Source organism: Typopeltis vanoorti, chromosome 9 (assembly GCF_054136105.1).
Source record: "Typopeltis vanoorti isolate ZY-2024b chromosome 9, IOZ_Tvanoo_1.0, whole genome shotgun sequence".
Taxonomy (NCBI): Eukaryota; Metazoa; Arthropoda; class Arachnida; order Uropygi; family Thelyphonidae; genus Typopeltis; species Typopeltis vanoorti.
In genome coordinates this window covers 3,613,578-3,640,788 of record NC_143557.1, presented here as the reverse complement: position 1 = coordinate 3,640,788, position 27,211 = coordinate 3,613,578, and the positions used below count along the sequence as shown (strand labels likewise).

Genomic DNA, 27,211 nt, shown 5'->3' with positions numbered 1-27,211 from the left:
GTGTGACATCCTTTGGCAACTGGTATAGGAAAATATGACGTCTGCATTACTTCAACTTTGGTATCACCTCTGGGTCTGGCTCCCACCGAAGAGACCTCAGTAAAGATCGAAACCGGTCTGGGTAGTGACCCTTCCCATAATGCATAGCATTATACATGTCCACAAGGAGATGTGCTTTGCATTATGGGATACTAAGGCAAGTGATGTGAAGTCAGTTCACCTTTGCTACGAGTTGCCCCAGTCCTGAAGATACTTCAAGGGCAAACTTTGCTTACACTTGGATAAAGGATTAAACTAAATATATAATTTATGTCTAACCAAGTGAAAAAACTTCCAACGTCTTTCTCTAATCCAGAGTAATTTAATAATAAGGTGTGACACCTTTTGGCAACTGGTATAGGAAAATATGACTTCTGCATTACTTCAAACTTGGTATCACCTGTGGGTCTGGGTAATGCACTGAAGAGACCTCAATAAAGGTTGAAATTGGTCTGGGTAGTGACCCTTCCTATTATGCATAGCATTATACATATTCGCCAAGGAGATGTGCTTTGCATTATGGGATACTAAGGCAAGTGATGTGAAGTCAGTCTGCCTTTGCCATCAGTTGCCCCAGTCCTTGAAGATACTTCAGGCGCAAACTTTGCTAGCTTACACTTGCATAAAGGATTAAACTAAATATATGATTTAATGTTTGAACATGTTCACGTCAAGGCGATAACCCGCTCCCCGCAGTTAACATATATACTCCTTCCCCAACAGCCATTATACTTCAGATGCAAGAAAAACAAGTAGTTTTATTGTATCCTTGAATATGGTACAGAGCCTTTTGCAGTCTGTGTAATATATTTCTCAACAAACGGTGCAATTACAGACAGCTGGAATTACTAATGGCACTAACTAACAAATCACATGTCCCCTCTCACAGAAACTATGCTGTATAGACTCCAGCAAAACCATATGTTGCATCAGAAACACAGTATCTAACTAAAAACTATTGTCCAATTTTTCAATTACATGAAATAAGTGTTTGTTTTATTACATTTAAAATTCTCGATGTCATTATGACAGATCAAGAGCAACAGATAAAAACACTATATAACAGGGCAAAATTAATCTGCTCAGATGACAAGTCCCTAACTACTGAACTAAACCACATCTACAACACTTTCTTAGCCAATGGCTATAACCCCAAAAAAATCCAAAAAATACTCAAACCAGTAAACCACAACCCCCCCCTTCCGCTTCCACAATAAAGATTACACCAAATCTATCACCATCCCCTACATCCAGGGCACCTCTGAGAAAATAACCAATATCCTCAGAAAATATGACCTTACTTCCTGTTACAAACCATATAAAAAGTTGGCATCCTTTATCCGCTCTACCAAAGACCAACCACTTCCCCTAGACCTACCTGGTGTATACCAGGTCCCTTGCAGCTGCAAATTGTCCTACTTTGGCCAAACAGGCAGAACAACAAATATCAGGATTTCAGAACACAAAGACTACATCCGGTTCCACCAGTACAGCCACTCTGGGCTGGCAGACCATGTCTTAGATACTCACCATAGAATTCGTTGGAAGAAAACAAAAATAATACACCGCAGCAAGTTTAAATACGAGAGATTATTCAAGGAATCTTCAGCAGCTCTAAAAAACGTTCCTAACCTCAACAAATTTGGGTGCATGAAACTACCCCAAATTTGGGAGACTTTCATTTTGAGAACTTCAGCCCAACTGCCAAGTCAACCAAATTAGCCCACCAGAGGGCACCATTAGGACTTTAGGAACAATATTAGTTTCTTGCTTTCTTCCTCATTTGCTTTTGTTAGTGCCTGCATGCACATACCATATCTTTATGTTCCTGAAGATGGCAACGTGACGTTGCCGAAATATAGAAGTTATTTATTAAAGTTACCTTTAATTAATATACTTTATATGCGCTGTTAATTCCGTAAACTAATTACCAGTTATGTTCAAAACAACATAGTGCTTTTTTTGCATGTTTCTTTCAAAATATATATTGTTGTGACTGCCCAGTTTGTCATTTGCTATCTATTAACAAAACGTATAATAAATTTAGTTTAATCCTTTATCCAAGTGTGAGCAAACAAAGTTTGTGCCTGAAAGTATCTTCAGGACTGGGGTAAGGTGGTACAACACCAGAGCACTCCTTGCAAAGGTGGAGCAAGCTATCACTTAAAATCATATCAAAATATATGGTTCAATCATATTGCTCACAGTTCTTTATGGTGGTGAGGTTTGGGTTATCAAGCAGAAGGAAAATCAAGATTGACAAGCTAAAGAAAATTGATAAAACATCGTGGATGAAATGAAAACCAGTAAGGAGATAGAGAAGAATTACACTACCATATTTCAATAATAACAAGAGCCAGAGAAAAATAGTTACAGTGGTATGGACATGTGTTTGGAATGTCTACTAAAAGGTTTCCTCAAATTCTCTGAAATAGAAGAGTAGAAGGATCAGTTGATCCTTCTACTCTTAACATATAGAAAACATCAAGAGTATAAATGATCTGAACTCTTAGAGAAATAACTTGGCTGTGGGTAGATTGGAATGGAAAGCTATTGTTCACAATAGCCTTAACCTGCCTTAGACAGACGAGGATGATGATATTGAAAACTAAGGACTATATGTGGCTCTGACTGATATGAAAATTTTGCTAATGGAACATAGGGATTAGAAATTTATTGGCACAAAATTATCTACTATGGTTTGGTCAACTTATCAGTGAGGGATTACTAGAAGAATCTGACAAGTTCTACAAAGTTGTTTGCGAATTCTTTTGCATATTTTTAAATTATTTGGAAGAACTGACAAATTACTTCCAATGTGATTCCATTTTTCAGGGGTTTCACTAAATACAATACTCTAGTGGGTGGGCGTTTCAAAATCACTGGACAGAGTAAATAAATTCCTAAATATTTTCATACCCAAACTGCCTACAGTCAATTAAGAATTTTTGTTTACTGAAACAATGAGGATAAAGAAGTTTATAAAAGAAAAAAAGAAAAAGATGACATTCACAAAGGATACTGCACCTAATAAATGAAGAAAAAAGTTTTTGTACATTTGGATGTAAACTTGATCCCTTGTCAGCATACAATGTTAATTGTTGTTGGCTTTCAGTTTGCAAGGAATTAACTCCCCAGTTAAAAGAGTATTTAATATGTGGTAAACAGTATTTCATCATCGACACCAACGCCATCTGCTGCCAACCACCACCACCATTAGTATTTTCACAGACAATCACAAACAGCCATGCCCATGGCAGGATTCGAACCCGCAGCCTTTTCGCTGGAGAGCGGATACGCTAACCACTCAGCAAACCGGCCTGGCCTGGTTGGCTGAGTGGGCAACCATGTAAACGAAACAAAGCAAAAGTTTTATTGCAGCACTAAAATACAATCTAGCTTGAGGCACAACTCAAGTGAAATACAGCCCATCTCAAATATGTAAACATGAAAGGAATTTAGAATTCTAAAAGTAGCTATAGCAAATATCTTAACAATATGGCATGCATTAAATGTGTCTATGTGCTATTTTTAGCACCACAACAAAAATTTGCTTCATTTTGATTTCTTCTGTGCAGCATGATGCTTGTAGAGGGAGATGTGCTTTACTATATATGGTCATTTTTATTCTGGTACTAAACTACCAATATATACGGCTTACACAAACAGAAAGCACGGGACAAATTCAGTTGTCCTACCTGAAGGTCAAGAACAACAGAAGTCTCCTTGATTTGTCTCCTCCTCTTCCGAATTTGTTGAGTTAATCATTTTACTAGCTTTTATCTGACTTCACTTTCTGTTTATTCTAATACCAAAAAAAAAAAGAAAAAAAATCTATAACTCTAAAGTAAAAAATGAAAAGGTTTCTTTTCTCCTTCCACAGTTAAGAAATTCAAACAAGTGAGAAATAAATGAATATTTAACTCAGAGGCAATGTCCAAGAGTTTTTGTTCATAATGGTATCAACATTGAATGGCAAGGAGGGTACACAAGGATTGAAAGTTTTAGATCTGATCATTTCATTAGAGGGTTTGCACTTCCCTCGAGTTGGTGAAAGTGATCACATAGACTGAATAGCCATATGAAGACTGCTCTAATAAAAGGATATATGTGGAATTACAAGGCTGATGATTATAAAAAGCTTAGGAGACAACTTTGAGCTATAGCATGGAATGAGATGTCAAGCAGGAAGGAGATAAACACTGCATGGCATTTGATCAAAAGATATTTAACAACATCAATCTGCGAATGTATTTTGAAAGTCAAAAGCTGAAGTAGTTGTCAAATGCATGAATAAAGGGATTAAGCATGAAATTTGGAAGAAGAGGATCCTGTGGAGGCAATATAAGATGAATAATGGTAACAGTTAGTTGCATAAGAGTATAAAGAGCAAGCCAGGAAGGTGACCAATTGGTAAGAACAGCAAAACTACAGTATGAGGAGAAATTAGCAAACAAGACCAAGAAAAATTGTAGAGTTTTTCAGATATGTGGCAAGTAGAAGGAAAAGTGATTATGGTCAGATGATGTTAATGGATGAAAATAATGGTAACTGCTGCAGAAGACTTTGTTGAAGTATTCACTAAAACATTTATAAGAGCGTTTCATCCTCATCAGTGTATAATAATACACTCAAGTGTAGAGGACATAGGAGACAATGGCTTAATTGTGAGCTAGCAGGAGATATATATGATGAAATAAATAAGTTTCATGTCAATAAGGAGATAGGATTTGATAACTTATCACTTACTATCTTAAAGGATTTGGCAGTAGCATTGGTGTGCCTGTTTAATAAGAGTCTTACAACAACACAGGTTAGGTTAGGTTAGGTTTCAAGAGAGTGGAAAGAAGGTAAAATTTTCACTGCATAAAGGTGGTGATAAGGCTGTGGCTACGAAGTTATAGACCAATCTGTACATCTGGAGTCATGAAAAAAAGTAAGAGAGACTGGTGAGAGCTTGGATACAACAATGGGTTGATAACAGCAGTATATTCTGTGGTTGTCAGCATGGGTTTGTTAAAGGGAGATCACGTTTTACTAACTTATGTACTATAAGAAGGTGACAATTGTCTTACATCGAAGATTCATATACAGTGGTATACTTAGATTTTGCAGAATTTTGAATGATTGCCACACGACAAGCTATTAAAAATGGGATAAGATAACAGACTAGTGAGTTGGATTGGTGACTGGCTGTTAGATAGGTTTCAGAAAGTTGTATATGGAGGTGCGGTGTCCTGGGAGGGGGGGGAGAGCCCTGCGACACACTGAGGGTGTGCCGCAGGAGTCTCCCCCCTGTATTGGGGGCCATTGTTATTTAATTCATATATTGATGATATTGGGATAGCATGACTGTTTGCAGGATGACTTAAATGGATTGTATGAATGAGCAGATAAATAGATCTGTCAGTTTGATATTGCAGGCTGTAAGTTTTTAAAATTTTGTAGGCAATGATGGGAAGTTGTAAAGTCATCACATCAAATAATTGCAATGATACAGAGGACCATGATGTGCAGAAATAAAGAGGTGACGATTCCATTTTATAATGCCTCGTATGGATTATTGTGCACAGATTTGGTCATCGGTTTATAAGGTGACAAGGTGCAAGGATATATTAGAAGGGGTTCAGAGAAGATTTACAAAGGTTGGCAGTCATCTTTGGAATGTAATGTTGAGTAAGAGGTTAGATTAAGAGAATGTAAATTGCAAAACCTCGTGAATAGGAGGAGGAGAGTGGGAATATGATATATATATATATATATATATATATATATATATATATATATATATATATATATATATATATATATATATATGAAAGTTGTTTGATAAGTCTGTGCAAAAACAAAGAAAACAATTTTTTTGGGACAACATTTTTTATTTTTCAGCATAGTCTCCTTTGAGGTCTATACACTTAGTCCAACGATGCTCGAGTTTTTTGATCCTATCCATATAGTATGATTTGTCCAACTCTTCAAAATAGGCAGTTGTTTTGACAATCACCTCATTGTTTGATGAAAATCTCTTTCCTGCCAGCCGTTTTTTCATGTTTGGAAACAGATAGTAGTCCGAGGAAGCTAAATCTGGAGAGTAGGGGAGGATACGAAAGGACTTCGTAGCGTAAATTGAACAATTCTGCAAGTTCACACATTGACACTTTTGATCCGGGGTGAGCAAACGTGGCACCCATCTTGCAGATAGTTTTCCCATATGTAAATGTTCATGTAAAATATTATGTACACGGTCATTTGAGATGCCCACATCCTTAGCAATTTCATGCATCTTCACTTTTCTATCATCCATTACCATATCATGGATTTTTTCAATAATTTCTGGAGTGGTGACCTCAACAGGACATCCAGGACGTTCAGCGTCACTTCTCATTCATTTTTCACAAATCAAGGAACTTGATCAATTCTAATGAACACCAAAAACAGAGTAATAGATCTACCTGACTGAAACTTAGTGTGTGATTCTCCAACAGTTGCCAGCAACTAAAAATAACCTCAATATGTACTGGTGGTGGCATCTCTTAGACTTTCATGGACTTATCGAACAGCCCTCATATACACATACGAGGATGATCTGAAAAGTTCTCGGCGCCTTGACCATAGATGACAATACTATCGGCAAGATTTTTTTTTTTTCTAAGTTGGTACATCTATCATAAGCATCCATGTGAAATTGCAAGTCATTCTATCAAGTAGTTTGTTTTATACAGCTGTCTGAAGCAAAAGTATTGTCTGTATCCCTTGAAATGGATAAAATTGAGTATCGTGCGGTTATAAAATTCTGTAAAAGTAGGTTTAATGCCAAAAGAAATTCATTTGAAGTTCATAAAAGTTTATGGGCACTCTTCTCCTTCATTTTCAACAATTAACCCGTCTTTAATAAGGTGGAGTGTCACTGACCCCAAAGATTTTAAATGGACTATAACTTTTTAACAATGAGTAGTAATGAGTCATGCCTCAGTATAACTTCCCCTCCCGTAACTAGCTACTTGATGCCATAGACGACAGGCTGTCACACGCAAGCAAGTTTAGTTTGCAGAGGTGTAAAGTGTACTGAGTTCCACCAGACCCTGCCTTACCAAAAGTGTGACAATATTTACTTCAGAAATGTAAGTTGTTTTCATGTATATTCTTCTAATATATGAAACCTATAAGCAAATACATTTTCATAAATATTTAGAGTGTATTTTGAGAATAATATCTTTTTTTTTTTTTTTTTTTAACCAGATGAGTTACGAGCAGGGAGAACAGAGGTTACGTCAACTTATGGATGATGCTTTGACAGATGAGGAACATTTAGCCAAAATGATGATACTAAAATTGATTTAAAATTAGTCAGTAACCATGAGTTTTGTGGATCTGTGTTTTTATTCTGTAAAATTACAGGACACTTAATATGTAATCTAATATTGATTAAAAGGATATGGATTTCTCTAATACACTACATTATTTGCGTGGGCCTGTGGGACCCCAATTTACCACTTTTGTTACATTTTCCTACCTCACCAGTGCCGGGTTAAGAAATGGGCTGCCAAGTTTAAACATGGCCATACCAACCTTGAAGATGATCCACCTGAAGGAAGTCCAAAAAGTGTAACACCACCAGAAATCATTGATCAGGTGCATGATCTGGTATCGGATGATGGACGAGTCAAAGTTAATGAAATTGCTGAGACTGTAGCTATTTCATAGAATGTGTAGGATATATTTTGCATGAAGAATTGCAAATGAAAAAGCTTTGTGCAAGATGGATGCTGTGCATGCTCACAGCAGATCAAAAACGCACTCCCACGAAAATCTCTGAACATTGCTTGGAGTATTTTAACAAGCATAACACTGATTTTGTGCACTCATTTATTACTATGGATGAGACTTGGATTCACCATTACACACCAGAATCCAAACAGCAGTCAAAACAGTGGACAGAAGCTGGTTGTTCAGCCGTTTGTCTTAAAGATGTCTTCTTTAAGACAAAGTCAGTTCTATCAGCAAGAAAGGTCATGGCATCAATGTTTTCGAATGCTAAAGGCATTGTGTTTATTAATTATCTTGAAAAGGGTAAAACAATAACTGGGGAATATTATTCTGATCTTTTAACCAGACTAGACGAAAAATTGCGTGAGAAAAGACCCGGTTTGCAGAAGGAAAAAAAATCATCTTTCATCAGGACAATGCACCTGCCCACAAAGATGTTTTGGCAATGGGAAAATTAAGGGATCTGCACTATGAATTGTTGGAACATCTACCCTATTCCCCAAATTTGGTTCCCTCTGACTTTCTATCTTCCCAAAGCTAAAACTCTTCCTCACTGGTCAGCGTTTTTCTTAGAATCAAGAGGTGATTGCAGCTGTAGAGGAGTATTTTGTTTTGCAGATCATACTGAGAACCACTACATGGATGGGATAATGGTGCTAGAGCATCACTGAAATAAATGTATTAGTCTTAATGGAGATTATGTTGAAAAATAAAAATAATTTTGTAATTCTGAATTCATTTTTTTTTGTTGTTGTTGTTAGGCCGAGAACATTTCCGACCAGCCTCATGTGTGTGTGTATATGTTACGGTTAAAGTGATAAATCCTGTTATTATTAATAACAGGATTTATCACTTTAGAAGTGAATAATTTACGAGAATTGATCACTTTAAGCGGTTAAAGTGAATAATTCCTAGAGGAGTCTGGTAAACGTAATAAAAACATATTTATAGGTTTTATATATAGGTATTCATTCTCAATAGAAATTATAACAGCTTAGGTTACGTTACGTTAGGTTAGTTTATAATGAAAAAAGTAAGGAAAGTACTTCTTTTGCACTCAATGAAATCAGAAATCATAAACTTTTGATGGCTTTTTCTACTTCAAGTATGGATATGTATTCCTGACTGCATGCTTGGTCACTGCTTTTTTTCCACTATACTGTCATCACTGCTTGTTTCATATAGCAATTTTTAGAAGTAATTACTCCATACATCAGGGACTCCTGTTTTCATGTCACCTTTATCATCTGTCACCTAATTTCATCTAATTCCTTTTACAGCAGTCTTTCTTCCATTTCTGAGTTTCTTTAATAACCTCCAGAATATCTTGCCACCTTCTTGATATTTATTTTCTATGTTCTTGCCAAAGTCCTCCCATGACTTTTGTTTAGCTAGTTTTACACAGTGTTTAGCTTTCTTACATTTGTCTCTGTATTCTCTACGAGCACAAGCTGACTTATTTGCCAGGAACTTTTGATATGCTTTCTTCTTTTCCTTCACTGCCTGTTTAACTTCCTGTGTCCACCATGGAGTTCAGATTTTTCTATCCTTGCAGACAACCTCACCACATGCCTCTCTGGCTGAATCAATGAGTGTTTTCTTCAGGGCTTGCCACTGAATCTCCAAGGTTTGGTTCCTGCTCTCAAACCCTTTCATTTTTTCTTGAATAGTATTTGTATATTTTAGTCTACAGTTCACATCTGAGAGCTGCTCAACTTTTATTATCTTTAAAACTTTCTTACATGTAATTTTTAAATATGAAATTCAATTTTAACCTGCTCAAGACTCAATGGTGATCACTTTCAATTTTGAATCCTCTGTACACTCTGGTGTCCTGCACCAGTGGGAAAACATCACTATGAACAATAACATAGTCAATGAGACTTTTCTTATTCCTTGCCTCTTCTCTCCATGTGAATTTGTGCACATTTTTATGTTGGAACATGGTGTTAGTAATAACCAGTCCATGTCCTGAGCAGAAATCCAACAGGTATTTGCCATTATTATTAGCTTTGCTCTTTTCTCCAAATTTTCCCAAAATATTTTTGTATGTCTGGCAATCATTTCCTACTCTACTATTTAGATCCCTAACAAGGACCAACTTTTCCATTTTCATTGTGTCAGTTTCTTTCTCTAAAGCCTCAAAAAATTCCTCCACTTCTACCTTAATAGAACCTTCTGTGGAACTATAGGCACAAATAAGTCCCATTGTCCAGTTCCCCATTCTGATATTTGCCAACTTCACTCTCCTTGAGACTGCTTGCCATTCAAGAAGATTAGCCTCGTATTTTGTCTTGAATACTATGGCTACTCCTTCTTTTCCTTGATTGTCATTGCCTGAATATAACATTTTGTATTTATTGCTCAGAAAGATCTCACCAGTTTTTGTTGTTTTTATTTCGGTCACCCCTATTATGTCGATCTGATACTTATCTAATTCCTCAGCTAGCTCCATTTCTTTGCCATTCAGGCTTCTTATGTTGATAGTACCGATCTTGAACTCTGGTGATGTTGAGTTGGGGTAAGTTTTAGGATTTGTTCCAGTAGGTGACTTTTCGCTGTTTTCCTCAGTTCCCTGGCGGAAACAACAATGACCTTGTTTAACCTGGCGACACCCCAGCCATCATGAAATTCTGTCATGTTATTTCATCATTTGAAATTTTGGTTTAAGCCAATAAGGATACAATTTGGTCGGCTAAATCGCAAATTGCCAGCTCATCCTCGTCCGTTCAGTATCCAGGTAGATACCTAACAGGGTGCACCATGAGAAGGTGATGATTGGATATTAATTCAGAAGCCCTGGTCAGTTCTCCTCATTCCTTTAAAGGCCATGTCGAGGTTTCCTCTCAGTTATATAGCTTTGACCCTTAAGCACCCCTGTTTTTATGTGCCAACATTAAGAAAATAAGAAGACAGGAAAAAAAATGTTGAAAGTTTTTCTCTTGGTTATGCTATAAATTAAAGATGCCAAGAAATTATATTCTTGGTTTAGTCCTCTATCTCAGTGTAAGAAAACAATGTTCGCTCATGAAGTAACTTCACCACTGGGCAGCTCGTGTTAGTGGCAGGTAATGATTTCATGTCACTTGCTTTATTATCCCATAATGAAAAGCACATACCTTTATGAACATGTAATTTCATGCATTATGGGAAGGTTCACTACCCAGACTGGTTTGACCTTTATTGAAGTCTTATCAGTGGGAGCCAGATCTAAAAGTGATACCAGATTTGAAGTAATGCAGGTCATATTTCCATGTGCAAGTAGTCAAAAGGCATCACATCTTATTGCTAAAACACTCTGTATTTGAGATAGACTTGGAAGTTTTTTCGCTTGTTTATACTATAAATTAAAGGTGCGAAGAAATTAAACTCATGATTTAAACCTCTGTCCAAGTGTACGCAAACACAAAGTTTATGTGTGAAGTAACTTCACGACTGGGCGACTTGTATATGGAGGCTTATACAAAGCACATATCCTTACTATCCCCATGGCTTTAACAGGCCTTTAAGGCCCACAACCTTCCAAGCATGCTTGGATTTCGTAACTGAAATACGAGGATAGAATGGTCACTCCTGTGCCTCAAGGTATTCTTGGCTGTATCCCTGTGTGTTCACGGGGCCGGTTTGCCTGCTTGCGGGATGAAAAACACCAGATAAACTGGCGGAAAAAACCCTACTGCCCACGCCCAAGACCGGCTAACTTGGCTATGGCTGAGGAAGATCCTTCAGCTCCTCACGTCTCCGACGGGAATCGAACCTAGGACACTCCTTCCCCAGGCATATGGTTGCGAAGCGCAAAGCCACTAGGCTAACCGCACGGTCTACATATCCTTACAGACATGTATAATGATATGCATTATGGGAAGGGTCACTATCCAGAATGGTTTGACTTTTATTGAGGTCTCATCGTTAGGAGCCAGATCCAAAAGGGATACCAACGTTGAAGTAATGCAGAAGTTATATTTACATATACAAGTAGCCGAGAGGTGGCACACCTTATTATGGGATAATAAGGCAAGTTATGTGAAGTCATTAGCCACTTTATACGAGTTGCCCAATCATGAAGTTACTTCACATGCAAAATTTGTTTGCTTACACTTGAATAGAGGATTAAACCAAGAATATCATTTCTTGGCATCTTTAATTGACAGAAAAAAAACACCTATTTCTGTTTATAATAAAATTTTGTCAAATTTTACAGTGGGTTGATATCCTGAGAATTTTGACAGACATGGGGCTTGGCTGGTTTGTTATCATTATGCATGCAATACAAAAATAGAAATTCAATATTCTCCACTGCAAAACATACTTTGATGTTTTCTAATGCATGAAGTTATGTGTGCAGAGTTCAGAATAAGAAGTTTTTTGTACTGGAACTATGGGATTTTTCTTTTATTTCATCAGGAAATTTATGTAAATATTGAAAATATTACTTTTCTCAGAAGATGTTGATCACTATTCTGCTAATATATTCTTAAGTCACAATTCACAAATATTTTTTTTTAGGCACAACTTAGGGGGTTTGCCATATTTATTTTAATTTTTCCAAGGCATATGTGTAAATATCCCACTTGACAAGTCTTTTTACAAAAGTGCCATTGATTCTCACAATCTTACTGTATTGTGAGTTGACTGTATATATATATATATATATGTTATATTTGGAATAAAAATGGTCTTTGGTTTCACCATATTTAGGTGTGGTTCAGAAAAGGGGTAAAGGGTTTCAATTCTGGTGTAAATGATGACTATGCATTGGGAAGTGGATGGATAGAAATGTTTGGAGAGATGTCAATGATCAGCGTGGGACCACTTGATCAGGTAAAATAATTATAAATAATTATAGAATGTTCCAACTAATAAACTAAGTACTGAAAAAGTGATGCATCTTAATTTACTTTATTTTATACACCGCTTGGAAAGAAGACAGTGGACACAATACTATGAGGAACATACAGCCATGGCACTCACCTTAATAAGGTGTAGGATCTCCTTTCAATGCAATGACTGCATCAATCTTATACAGGGCATACTTTACACATGCATATGATACCAATAAATGCAAAATTTGGACCATTCTTCCTATAAGTATATAACGAGATCATGGACTGTTGTGGAATGGACTTCCCTTGACTTCACCTAATGCTCTAGTTCATCCCACAGATTTTCAATAGGGTTGAGATTAGGACACTGTGGAGGCCAGTCAAGTGTGATGGCATACATGTCCACAAACCATGCAGTTATGGCATCATCATCATTATGACACAGTGCATTGTCTTGCTGAAAGAGACAATGGTCAGTTCCATAGAAATGCCACAGATTAGGAAGCATAACATTGTCCAGAATGTTCAGATACCTCTCAGAGTTCAGTGTTCGTGCACCATAAATAGAGGCCTGAGGCTAAACCAGGAAAAATATGACCACACCATCACTGCCATCTCTGAATTTCATATTTTGAGTTACGCACTCTGGTAGGAGATGTTCATCAGGGATCTGCCATACCCACACCTGTCCATCTGTTTGGTAGAAGGTGTAGCATGATTTGTTGCTCTATAGCACAATTTTCCAAGTTTCCATGTCCCACTGTATACACTCTTTGGACCATTAATGATGACACTGCATGTTGGTTCAGGTTAAGTGGGGCTTGCACATTGTGGTCCTACCTTGAAAACCCATGTTGTAAGTCTGAGTTCTGAATGTTTTTGTGCAGATTTGTGTTCCAGTTGATTCCTGGAACTCTGCATTCAATATGTCAGCCAACAAATGGTGGTTTTTGCATGTTATCCTTTGTAGCACCGTACAGTCTTGTACGGTGAGTGTGATGGGCATCCACTGTGGGTAGCACTTGCAATTGCCTCCCTGTGCTTTCTTCTCAGTATGTTATCACTAATTGTTGACCTGAAATGGCCCAAATTTTCAACAATTTGCTGAACAGATAGTCTGCAACATGGCATCTTATCACAATGCCTCTTTCAAACTTAGTGATTATTGTTTTGTCCCTTCTCACAACCATTTCACCAGGACACAGGTGCACTGACTTGGGATTATAATATTCCTCTAATTTATACTGGCTACAGACACGTGACTCATTACATGGCATGATAAACCTTGCCCTTTGTGGTGTAGTATCCATTGATTTCTTTCCAAGCGGCGTAGAAGTCAATAAAAGTTGGAGAAACTATTTATAGAGTTTTGCAACATCTATGAAACACTTTTATTCTTTGTATAAAAAAATTAAAGAGCTAGACACTTTTGTTAGAATAGTTATGAGTATGTTAGTATATTGGAACACTATCCAAAGTGATCATTATGTCAGATGGGCCTAGGTACTCTACTTATCTTGTTTATAAAATCCACAGTGTTCTTTATATCAGTCTGTCTTTCCTACAGAGTAAGATAAGGAAGCTGCTTGTAGAGTTTATAAGTGGAACTGCTGCAATAAATAGCTAGTGTTTAAGGAAAATGTAATTTGTGGATTTTGGAAACACCATATTACCTAGGGGTATATTAATAAACTTAAATTTATATACTATGCCTCATGTTGGTTGATTATTTTAAGTAAAAAGAAAAGTAAAGATTTTACATCGGCATCCCCTAGGTCCATCTGACAATTACCTTCACAGTTTGGACCAGTTGCTTATCACAGCTCCATGTTTTGTATGTAAGATTGGTACCCAGTAGCATTAGTGAAGGATCAGAAGGTTTGACTGCTATATGAAAAGGGAAGTTTTATACATCTGTCCCTTTTTGAAGTCTGATTTGGATTTTTTTAATTTTTTTTTATTTTAAAGATACTGTGAGATGTAGTGTAGGTTGTAAACCTATGATTTGACTTGAGGCATTTCAAATATGTTGAATTTTTATCTACGAGTGTTTTGGTACACTTGAGTAGTGGTTCTTAGATTTTTTGTGGAGTGGTGATGTAGACAAGAATTATTTCACTTATTCATCAGAACCTTTTTTATGAAATTGGAAACAATAATCAGACTATGGAAACGAGGCATAGAAATTGTAGATATCATCCAATTTGCTAATCTAGTACTAATGGAAATTTATGGTGAGATTGATCTATAGAAAAGGAAATGTGAACCTAGAGGGATTGTTGGTTGGGGAGAAAGGTCTCAGTGTAGGGATTATCTAGTAATCTCTGTAATGGACAGTGTATGCTAATAATTTTGAACAGTAACTACTTCAACCTCTTTCTCTCTCTCTCTCTCTTTCTTTTGCAGCGAGACCAATGAAGTTAAAGAAGGAATTCTGTTTAATAATTTTGGACCCTGATCTCACTGTTTCAGTAATTAGGCTGTAGAAAATCAACTTTCAGATAACTAGAGAGAGATTTGAGTGGCAGAGTTAGGAGAGAGGCAAAGGCAACAAGTGAAAGCAAGGAAACATTTTAGCCAGAACACTGCACGAAGAGGAATTCTTGGTTTAGAAATCTCACAATGAACTTATTTCCTTCTTATGGAAGGAATTGTGTAGAGAGTAGTTTGAGCAATTGAGCCTTCCAGTTGAGGTTCTGCGAAAATTAACAGATCAAGTTTCACTGTCTATGAGTAGTGGAGCACATCATTTTATGTTTGTGTTAAAGCCATGAATGTTGATGAAGTGTTTGTGGAAGGTTTTTTTTTTTTGGACGCATTTTATTTATTTATTTATTTTATGGAGTTCGACCTCCCCCCCCCCCCGATATGTAATGTCATCGTTGGTGATTTTCATGGTTGGTTATATTGGTAAGTTAAGTAGGAGACAGTGAAGGATGAATGATTTTTTGACATGTCTCCTCCCAGGGAATGTCTAGTGCTCATATGCAGCCTCAACATTACCTTCGAATTGTGACTCATCATGTATAATGTGATACAGTAGGTGGCAATAGAATTACTTGTTAGCTGGTTGGGAAGTCTCCCACATTACTTACCATCAGCTTTTCAATCATGTGTACTTTACACAGTCTTGCCATAAGTACTGTTACAATATCCACATGACCTGGCCACCCCCACAGAATGCCTAAGTTTGATTCCGTTAGTGGGACTGTGGCAGCCAATATTTCCATGTTTATCAGTAGAGGGGGGGGGGGGAGTTGTTTATCTGTATGGTTAACTGAGTGGGGAGATCATGAGGACCATGTAGTTGTAATAGCACTTCACAAGGTTGGAATGCAGCCAGCTGTTATTTTCAGTACACTAAAAACATTTGAGATCTGTAGGATGTTTGTGTATTGGATTGTTAACTATTATAACGATACAGAAGATGCATCTGACTGCCAAAGAGCAGGTAGACCATGCTGAATTAGGATGCAATAGCTTGTGAGGGCTGTGAAGGCATGCGTCTGCTGTAATCCTGTGAGAATGCAGAAAGTGATATTGTGAGAGATGAATGTTTCACAGAGAATGATGTTGCATGTACTAACTGATGACCTGGGAGTGAGATCCTATTGTTGTACTGCTGGCAGTGTACCTAAACAACAGACACAGAGATATCCTCTTCACAGGTGAAATTCTCACCATTGAAGAGTCATTTAACTGCCAAAATGATTGAGTATATGTGTCATACACCCTGGATTCAGAGAAGTCATCACTCTGCATCAGTGGCAGGGGAGATGGTGTATCACAGGATATCCAAGTTGCATTTTTGCAAGAAAGGGATCAAAACCTCCACTAAAGTGTATCAAGACACTGTGCTGAAAGCTGTAGTACAACCCTAAACAACACCTTGTTTCATGGTAGGCAGTGGACTTTCCAACAGGACTCAGCCCCTGCACACAAGGCAAGGACCACACAACAGTGGCTGGAGGCGAATGTTCCTGACTGCATATCACCATCTGATTGGCCATCTGGAAGTCCCGATCTGAATCCGTTGTACTTCAAATTGTGGTTGGACCCTGAGAGAGTAGCCTACAAGAAACGACACCCCAGCATCACCAGCTTGAAGGTGGATTCGAGCAGTGGCACTTTTTCCATTGGATGTTGTGTGTGTTGCCATTGATATGTGGCCTCATAGACTTTGTGCATGTGTGAAAGCAGAAGGGGACATTTCGAACATTGAGTGCTGCTGTATGCATGTTATACAGCATATGGTTGTGGTTTGTATGTGCTGAAAGCTGTAAATGATTTACAAGTAGATTTAAAGGTTTCTGCACTGTTCAAGTTGTAACAGTATTTATGGCTAGACGAGGTATATCAGTCAGCCTGCAGAACCACTTTAAATGATTTACCCTCAAAAAGAGTAGGTACTGGCTTCCTAGTTAATTAGGGCATGTTCAGTATGCTTACAAAGAGTTAATCCGCATTACATAGGTGAAGCAAATACTTTCAAAATAGGGTTGGGACAGACACATCAGGGAGCTACTGTGAAGACTCAACATGAATGTGGCAACTTCAGACCTCCAATAAGCAGGCTGACATTTCACCAGGGCAATTTCTTCCAAAGAGTGTTTTAGCACTTCTGTGTACTCACAGAAGTGCTAGAACACTCCTTACAGAAACAGGTCATGCTTCAGTAAGGTTAAGTTGGCTTGGCTGGGAAAGGAGATATATATTGTGTATCACCAACTCATTAGTTGACGTTTAATCATTTCTAAAATAATTTCCATTATTTTGAAATGATTAAAGCAAGATCAAGTGATCAGTAATTGGTGTCAATTTTTCTATTTTCTGGGAGATGGAAGTTCCCACCTCTTCGAAAGTCTTACTAGATATAACTCTACTGAACTTCTTTATCTGCCCATTCTACTTATCTCCTTTCTCAGAAGGAAACTGTGCTCTGCAGTAGGTGGTTTATGATCTCGGACCTGACTTATGGACAGCAGTAATCTGCCTTCTAATACTTCTAAATTTAAAATATTGTGAAGAACCTGATGTGATTAATGTTGCTATTCAGTTGGCACCATTTTGCATTTCTTTGTACTCTGAATACGGGGACAGTTCTTTTTATGGAAATAAACAAAAGTGTTATAAAATAATCATGTGCACTTTTTGAAGAGAAAAAAAGGCAATTATGAGGAAATCACATAAGCTGGAAACAGTCCAGCAGAGATAAGAGGCAGTGCACAAATCAAAGATTTATAATTATGACTTATCAGAAATGTTGAGGGCAGAACTTTCATTTGGTAGGAGGTTGGTCATGTAAGTCAATATTAATATAATATAACTAAATAAAGGAGATGTGTACAAATAAATAAAACTGAATTGTTGTTTAAAATATCTGTATGAATGCAACATTACATTAACATTACTTATATTTTTTTTAAGGTCTGGGCATTGAATGGAGATAATTCGGTCATTTCATTCAGGACAGGCATTATAGATACTGAACTAAGTGGCAAGACATGGAAAGCAATTCAACTTCCTGTTCATAGCCATTTATTTAAGCGCAGTAGTGCTCTAAGTTTATTGTCCCAGTCAAGTTTATTTAAACAAAATGATATTCCTAGTAGTTCTGAAGGCTCCCAAGATAGTTCAGTTTCAGATACTGCTGATTATTTGAAATCATCACTTAGATCTAAGGTTGAGCATTCAGACCAAGCCTTACTAGATGATCTGGGAAATGATAATCATTTAACATTGTGTTCATCAGAAGATAATACTTGTGATATGAAGTTAACATCATTTAAGGATTCAGGATCTATCATTAATAACAGTGAAACTGCCTCTGAAAGTGATTATTTCACTTTACCAGAAAGTGAAGAATGCAAATTACCAACTAAAGATGATTTATCAATATGTAGTTATGAGGGTGATCCATTAAATAACTTTCAGGTTGAAATGTGGCCAAACATGGCTGAAGATAATTTAATGAATAATGTAATATCTTGGATATGTATTAGTGCAAGTGGATGTATTGTGAATACACAGCTTTTACCTAAATGGTTTTCTTCAGGTAAGGTAGATATTGATTGTAACTGGTAATGAATTAAAAACTTATTTAAATATTAAATATTTAAACAAACAAAATCTCTTCAAGAGTATTGAAATAATTTGTGTACAACAAAGGATTTCTGTTGTCATATTCTTTATTTGTGATTAGAAATCCTCTATAATTTAATATGAATAAAGAAAATAATTACTATAAACAACTAGATAAAAATGTATAAGAAGCAAATGGTTGTATAATACCAACAGAGGAGTATTGGAATAGGAATTTCTAGAAACAGGTTTTATAGTGCAAATTCAGTTTAATCACACTCCAGATTTACCCCCCCCCCACCACCAAATCCTTTATTCTTGTTCTTCAAATTTCTTGTCCACTGATTGTAGACTGACTGCAAAGTAAGCAACCTTTCATGTGTGAGTTTACTATTAGCAAACAAAACAAAAAATTGTGTGGATTATTAGATATAATGTGATGTGGAAACTTTGGATCCTCTCCACTGATTCCACGTCACACTATGTCTAATAATCCACACAATGTTTTGTTTTGTTATAGTAATCTCACACATTAAAAGTTGCTTACTTTGCAGATAAGAAGTATGAAAAACAAGAATAAAGTGACTAAGACAATATCAGAATGATGGCTATGGAGAGAGGTTGAAGAAATGCAGATTGCAAAGTTTGGTGGACAGGAGGTAAAGAGGTTTTATGATAGAGATGTTTAAGTTAGTGAAAGGATTCTATCAGACTAATCCAAAGGGGATTATAAATAGAATAGAAGGCAAGAGGGGAAGAATCAAAGGCCATCCCTGGAAGTTGCGTGAGAGTGTGGCAAAGAGGGCTGTGTGGAGGAGTAACTTTTTTATATGGAGAAAAGTGAGTGAATGGAAGACATTACTGGAATATGCTGCTAATGCAGAAAGTGTTAAGGTTTTAAGATTCAATACAGTAGATGTTGTCAGTTCAATGGATCTCCCATGATGAGTCTGCCGACTCTATGGGAGTGTAAAAATAATAATAATAATACAGATACAAGAAACAGCAGAAAAGTATTATTATTCAGGACCTCCATGGCATCATAACACTCATCATGGGAGGTCCATCCTAAAGAACACAAAGTCTACCATACCTTTCCTTAAATTCATTCACCGTTCATTCTCTCACTACCGTATCAGGCAATGCATTCCATGGTCTAACCACTCTCCATTAAAAAAGGCCACTCATTGCCTACTCACCATTACTTACTCGCCTACTCACCATTTCCGCTTGTAACTTCCATGGATAGCCTATTGTTTTTTCTCCTTTACGAAAGAACTCCCCAGTGTCGATCATGTAACTAACCCTTAACACTTTAGATGTCTCGATCATATCACCTCTCCTTCTGCTTTTGATCAAACTCTGAAGTCCACAAATCCTCAGTCTATCCACATAGCTGACATTTTGCAGTCCTTCTTGATGTCATTTTTATCCATCTCTTTCAAACCCTGGTGACCAAAACTGAGCACAATAATCCACATTCATATCAGACCACATTGCACAATCATCTAACCTTTCTATCACTACTGGTCAGCACCCTTCTCAGTATTACAGCAATCCTCTGGAAACTTCACCAACTTGGCAATATGTCCTCTAGTCTTCAAATTTCTATCAGTAATCATCCCAGGGGCCCTTGCCTCTACCATTTCCTCTGTTACAGTTCCTCCAACAGAGTATGCAGCTTCTCATCAATGTATTCCAAACTTCAAGACCTTACATTCAGTTGCATTAATCTGACACTCTCTTTCCCCATTCATTTCTTCATTTTCTAGCTTATTCAAATCCTTCTGAAGGGCTACTACATTGACACTGTTACTGATAATTCTTTCCATCTGGAGACAACTGAATATCTCCCTGCAATCTGTTGACAGTGTCATTAGTATAAAGGTTAAACACATCCACAAATATGGGTGGGGTGCTTAAGGATCAAAGCTGTATAACTGAGAGGAGACCTCCACATAGCCTTTAAAGGAATGTGGAGAACCGACCAGGGCTTCTGATCTAATGTCCAATCCTCACCTTCTCGTGGTGCACCCTGTTGGGTATCTACCTGGATACTGAATGAACAAGGACGGGCTGGCAATTTGGGATTTAGACGACCAAATTGTATTCTAATTGGCTTAAACCAATATAGAAAATGATGGTACAACATGACAAAATTTCATGCCCGCTGGGGCGTCGCCTGGATAAACAAGGCCCCCGTTGTTTTCGCCAGGGAACCGGGGCGAACAGTGAAAAGTCAGCTACTGGAACAAATCTGAAAGCACACCCTAACTCAACATCACCAGAGTTAAAGATCGATACTATCAAAATAAGAAGCCTGAATGGCAAAGAAATGGAGCTAGCTGAGGAATTAGATAAGTACCAGATTGACATAATAGGGGTGACTGAAACAAATAAGACAAAAACTGGTGAGATCTTTTTGAGCAATAAATACAAAATGTTATACTCGGGAAATGACAATCAAGGAAAAGAAGGAGTGGCCATAGTTTTCAACACAAAATATGAGGCTAATCTTCTTGAATGGCAGGCAGTCTCAAGTAGAGTGATGTGGACAAATATCAGAATGGGGAATTGGACAATGAGACTTATTTGTGCCTATGGTCCCACAGAAGGTTCTACTAAGGTAGAAGTGGAGGAATCTTTTGATGCTTTAGAAAAAGCAACTGAGACAATGAAAAAGGAAAAGTTGGTCCTTGTTGGGGATCTAAAAAGCAGAGTAGGAAATGATTGTCAGACATACAAAAATATTTTGGGAAAATTTGGAGAAAAGAGCAAAGCTAATACCTGTTGGATTTCTGCTCAGGACATGGACTGGTTATTACTAACACCATGTTCCAACATAAAAATGTGCACAAATTCACATGGAGAGAAGAGGCAAGGAATAAGAAAAGTCTCATTGACTATGTTATTGTTGATAGTGATGTTTTCTCCCTGGTGCAGGACACCAGAGTGTACAGAGGATTTAAAATTGGAAGCAATCACTATTTAGTCTTGAGCAGGATAAAATTGAATTTCATATTGAAAAGAATAACATTTAAGAAAGTTTTAAAGCGAATAAAAGTTGAGCAGCTCTAGATATGAACTATGAAAGAGTTTGAGAACAGGAACCAAACCTTGGAGATTCAATGGCAAGCCTTGAAGAAAACCCTGATTAATTCAGCCAGAGAGGCATGTGGTGAGGTTGTCTGCAAGAATAGAAAAATCAGAATTCCATGGTGGACACAGGAAGTTAACACATTCGCTGCCAACTACGAGTATACTCGTAGTTCGTATATGAGTTTCACAAGCCAACTACGAGTATACTTGTATGTTGATTTACTGACCTCCTATGCCAAATACGAGTTAACCCTTAGTAAAATTACCTTAATTTGGACCCTTGGATTCTGAATAAAGCAGAGAGCATGTCTGGGGGCTTGATAGAAGGGAAATAATTTCAACGAAAATATAGTATATTATGTATGTGCCTCAGAAGCCAACTACGAATATACTCGTATGTCGATTACCAACCTCCTATGCCAAGCATGATCTAATCCGTAGTATAACACGTAATTTGTAAATCAATTTAAAACTGATAAAAATCAATAAAAATAATAAAATGAAATCGATAAAATAAAAACCAATTTATTCAAATTACGAATGATACACTTTAAAACAATTTTCCACGCACAATGATGGTTTTTCCTGGCAAACAGGACAGTAATAACGTGTTTTGCATCGATGTTTGTTTCGTGTACATACTCGGCATGTCTTTGTCAGCGAATATTTTTTTCTGTAGGTGGTAAAATTTCCAAATAATGAAGATCCCTAATCCTGCTGATAATCTGTGATGCTGTAAGCTTATCCATTCCAACAAAAACTAAGAAATATTTGCACCAGAAAAACTTAACATTATAACCCACTCGTCAATGGCATGCTTTATGATAGTCACCATACCAAATAACATCCTTCTTTTTATAATCAACTTTACTTACCAGATTGTTGTTATTGCACATTGACTTACCCGATTCTGTGCTTTGTTGTCCATGTTGCTGCTGAACTTTTTTTATTCTACCTGAGTTCCTCTAAACACCACTCGACTTTCTGTAGTTCCCTCATCATCTGTCTAATAATCTGCTTTAGCCTAGCGATCTTGGAGGTTAAATTATTTTCAATATCCTCTTTAATATTGTCATTAGTGAGAAAACCTTGTTGACTCCTTCTCTGTTCTTGTTAGTGTTTCGTTTCTTCTGGATTTTTGGTGCCATTTTACACCTGTATTTAATATTAAAATATTACAATAAAAGTATGTTATAAAGACACTAAATACTCTAAAAACACAAAAATCTACTCTAATTTACGATAATACTCTAATTTTCTAAAGAAAAAACACAAAAAAAACCAGATAAAAATCTCAAATTTCACACAAGCACTAAATTACACTGACCACTCACAATATAATGTCGAAACCCCTCATCTGGTGTGAAGTGAAGGTTATCAGAATGAAATATATGGTGTGGTATTGCTACAACCTGGTGGCTCAGTTGCAAAGGACGAAGAAATACATCGCCAATTTAACCTTATGGGTATTAAACGAGTGATCGTTATGGGTGACTTTAATTTCCCAACCATGAGTGGGTAGAAAATAAATCTCATGATAAGAAAGAAGACAAATTTATTGAATTGTTGAGACAACTTTTTCAAGCAGCATGTGAAAGAAGGAACTCGAGGTCAAAGAATGTTGGATTTGCTCATTGCATCAGAAGGGGTCTCTGTTAAGAATATGGCTATTTTACAACAGATTGGTGACAGTTATACTGTGCTTTCTTGGGAAGTATCTAATTGTATTGCTGCTACGATTAAAACAGGTTACATGCTGAACTACAAAGGTGGATATTGTGATCAACTTAGGAGAATACTATCTTTGGTCCCATGGTATCAGTTACTGAATGGGAAAAACATCAGTGATGCATGGAAATCTTTGAAAAAGTGCTTAAATGCGGCTGTATCTGAATGTATCCTAGTGTTTGAAGAATAAATAGGTTGGGAGTGAAATGGATGTGCAAGAGATCCACAAGAAGAAGATTATGTGGAAAGAATATTGTGAGAGCAAGAGTGAGAGGAGTTATGAAATATATGACTCATGCCAGAAAAGTAACGAATATTGTTATTTTTAGAGGTACCTGTGGCATAGTATAATTATTAAAAGAACACGTAAGACCACAGTAATAACTTTTTAATTAATAAGGTGCAGATATTTAATACTAAAACTAATAGTACATCTTCAGTGTCACACAAACAGTTATAGGAATGGAATACAAGTAATGAACATTCGGTGGATCACCTATTAAAATACAATTGTTGCCGCTTGCTAGGAAATATTTGATAGAAAATAATAATTAATTAATATTTAAGATAATTGTTTTTTTTTAATAGATTATAGAAAATAAAAGTCTCCCAGATCTTCGAGAGAGAGAGACAATCATTTCAGTTTAAATTCGGTCGGTGTAAAACAGCTTCACAACTTTCTTTAAAAAGGCGTTCATATTTGAACCTGCATCTATGAAGGAGAATAGCTTTATCCCACTGGATATTATGAGTAGTGTTAATACTGTGTTGTGCTAGACCAGACTTCTGAGGTTTGTTGTATTCAATATAATATTGATGTTCTTTAATTCTTTTTTCCACAGAACGGCCAGTTTGTCCAAAATAAGAAACATCGCATTCACATGGTATTTGCTAAATGCCAGCCAAAGATAGAGATGACAGTTTATCTTTTGTAGAAGGCAATAAAGAGGAAATTTTGTTGATTGGAACATACGTGGGAATCAATTGGTACTTTTTCAAAATTCTACCTATAGGTTCTGAAATTCCTGGAATGTAAGGGATTGGAACTCTGCAGACTCTTGAAGAAACCTTAGGTATTGGAACATAAGATTCAATTATCTGTTGGACTTGATTAGGGTTGTAATTATTCGATTCCATTCACTTTTTAATGATGGAAAGTTCTTGTTGTAAGATTACTGGAGAAGAGCAAACTTTACGTGCGCTATTAATTAGAGATTTAAGAATGCCAAATTTTTGAGATGTATGGTGAGCAGACATTTTATGAATGTATCCCAGTAAATGTGGGCTTTCGAAAGACTCTTGTAGATAAGGTACCAGAAGAAGTTCGAGTAAGGAAGATGTTCAAAAAGGTAAAGTACCAGAATTTTCTTTTTCCATGGTGAATTGAATATGTGGGTGAAGGCTCTTTATCTGTTGTAGAAAGGTGGAAAGCTCATCTTCAGTATGTGACCAAATAACGAAAACATCATTGACATAACGATACCAAAGAGATGGTTGAGGATGAATGGATGAAAACATAGTGTCTTCGAATTGTTTCAAAAAGTAGTTTGCCAAAGGTGGAGAAGAGGGCTGCCCATGGCAGTACCTTCAACTTGTTTGTAGATCTTGTTTTTCCAGCTAAAATAACCTGAATGGATAACAAATTCGAAAATCTTTGCAATATCTGGAGGGTAATCTTTATATAATAAATTGACTGTGTCGGCTAATGGGATATTGGTAAACAGAGATACAATGTCAAAACTGACTAGTAACTCAGACTCTTTGATTTTTATATCCTTGATTTTTCAAGAAAATCTGTTGAATTTTTTATGTAGGATATGGAATGTCCAGTGAGAGCACTTAAAGAACATGACAAGACTTTTGCAATTCGATAGGTAGGAGAATCAATGCAATTCATGATAGGTCGCACTGGATATCCTTCTTTATGGATTTTCGGCAGTCCATATAGACGGGGAGTTCTTCCAAAGTAGGTACGTAATTTATCCACATAATTAAGTGCTCTCACTGGACTGTACCTGCTGTTAAGATTTCCGTTTAATGATTGATTTCGATGAAAAACACTCACAATAATGATAAAATGCAGGAGCACAAGTTTAGAATAGCTTATTCAACGCTGCTGCCTGGTGGAACGATATATAGGTATCTCCATGGAATCAGAACACTCATCATGGGAAATCCATTATTCACATATTAGCCTTTATTCATATAATACCTATCATATCTCGTCTTAAACTCATTCACTGATGAAGCACTCACAACTGCCTCTGGCAACCCATTCCACCTATTCACTATCCTCCCAGCAAAAATTTAGTTAAGACCCTTGCTAACCACACTCTTAAACAATTTCCATGGGTGATCCCTCATTCTCTCCCTTTCTGCATGTACTGAAAAAAGTCTTTAGTGTCAATCCTATAAACCATTTAATAACTTATATGCTTTTATCATGTCTCCCCTTTCTTGCCTATCTGTGCTGGATTTTGGAGTCCACAGACTTATTATTCTGTTCTCATAGGGAGCATTCCACAGACCATCTACAATCTTTGTCACTCGCCTCTGAATCCTCTCCACCAGTTCTTCATCCCCATAGAATCCAGATGAAAAAATCTGCATGCAATAGTCCAAATGTAGCATTATTAAAACTTTATATAGGGAAACAATAACTTATCTATCCTTGCTTATTAGTGTGTTCTTCAACAACCACATAATCTGATATGCTGTTTTGGTTATCTTTGCAGTATGCTTTCTAAACTTAAACACTCTGTCCACAATCATCCCCAAGTCCCTGGCCTCATCAGTTTTCTGCATTTCATTCCCATCAATATAATACAGCTTGTGATCTCTTCTTCCTAGAGCATCACCTTAACTTGGTCACATTAAAGTGACAGCCATTTACCTTTGCTCATGCTACTAGTCTGTTTAAGTCTTCCTGAAGGATTTCTACATCACCTTCATTTAACATCATTCTTCCCAGTTTTGCATCTTCTGCAGCCAACTGAATATTTTCTATCAAATCATTTCCTATATCACTGATGTCCAAATTAAACAACAGAGGACCAAGTACTGAGCCCTGGGGTACAGGTTACCTGCCTTTTTCTGGACTTATTAAACCAAAGTCTAACAATATCACCGAATAGCCATTTCCCTTATCCAACTCCATTCTTACTTTATTATAAAGAAGTAAGCTAATTACTAAGGCAAGACCTATCCTTCACAAAACCATGTTGTCCCTTATACAGTATTATATTTTAATCCACCCAGTGCTGAATTCTTTCACTAATTTCTATATAATACCTTAATCACCACTCCTAAGATTCTGATTAGCCTATAATTTGCTACTTTTATCATGTAGACGCTTTTATGCAGTGGACCCATTTTGTTCTCTTTCCACTCCCTTAGCAACATCCGAGTACATCTTAGTCATAGGAGGTCATAACTTCCTAGCATATTCTCATAATACAATGGACGATATGCCGTTTAATCTCATGACTGTGTGTGTATTGAGGTTTTGCAATATTTTAAGCACCTTCATTTCTTCAACCTCTTTTCTCCACATCTAGCATTGCAACATCACCACTTAGAAGGTACATCCCTGCAAAATGCTCACTCAGTAATTCGACCATTTTGTTTGCTTTTGTTATCTCCCTAACATCAGCAATTTTTAGTAATCCTTCCGT

The 27,211-nt window shown here is 36.8% G+C and overlaps 1 protein-coding gene across 2 annotated transcripts in view; it reads left to right on the top strand.

Moving 5' to 3' along the window:
- The window catches only part of Pex23 (tectonin beta-propeller repeat-containing peroxin 23), a 693,418-nt gene that overhangs the window by 203,769 nt on the left and 462,438 nt on the right, over window positions 1-27,211 (top strand). For both annotated transcript variants that reach the window (XM_090398408.1, XM_090398409.1), the window contains exons 8-9: window positions 12,505-12,627; window positions 18,057-18,684. In XM_090398408.1, coding sequence (XP_090254534.1) covers window positions 12,505-12,627; window positions 18,057-18,684 — 751 coding nt within the window. The remainder of the gene's footprint in view (window positions 1-12,504; window positions 12,628-18,056; window positions 18,685-27,211) is intronic.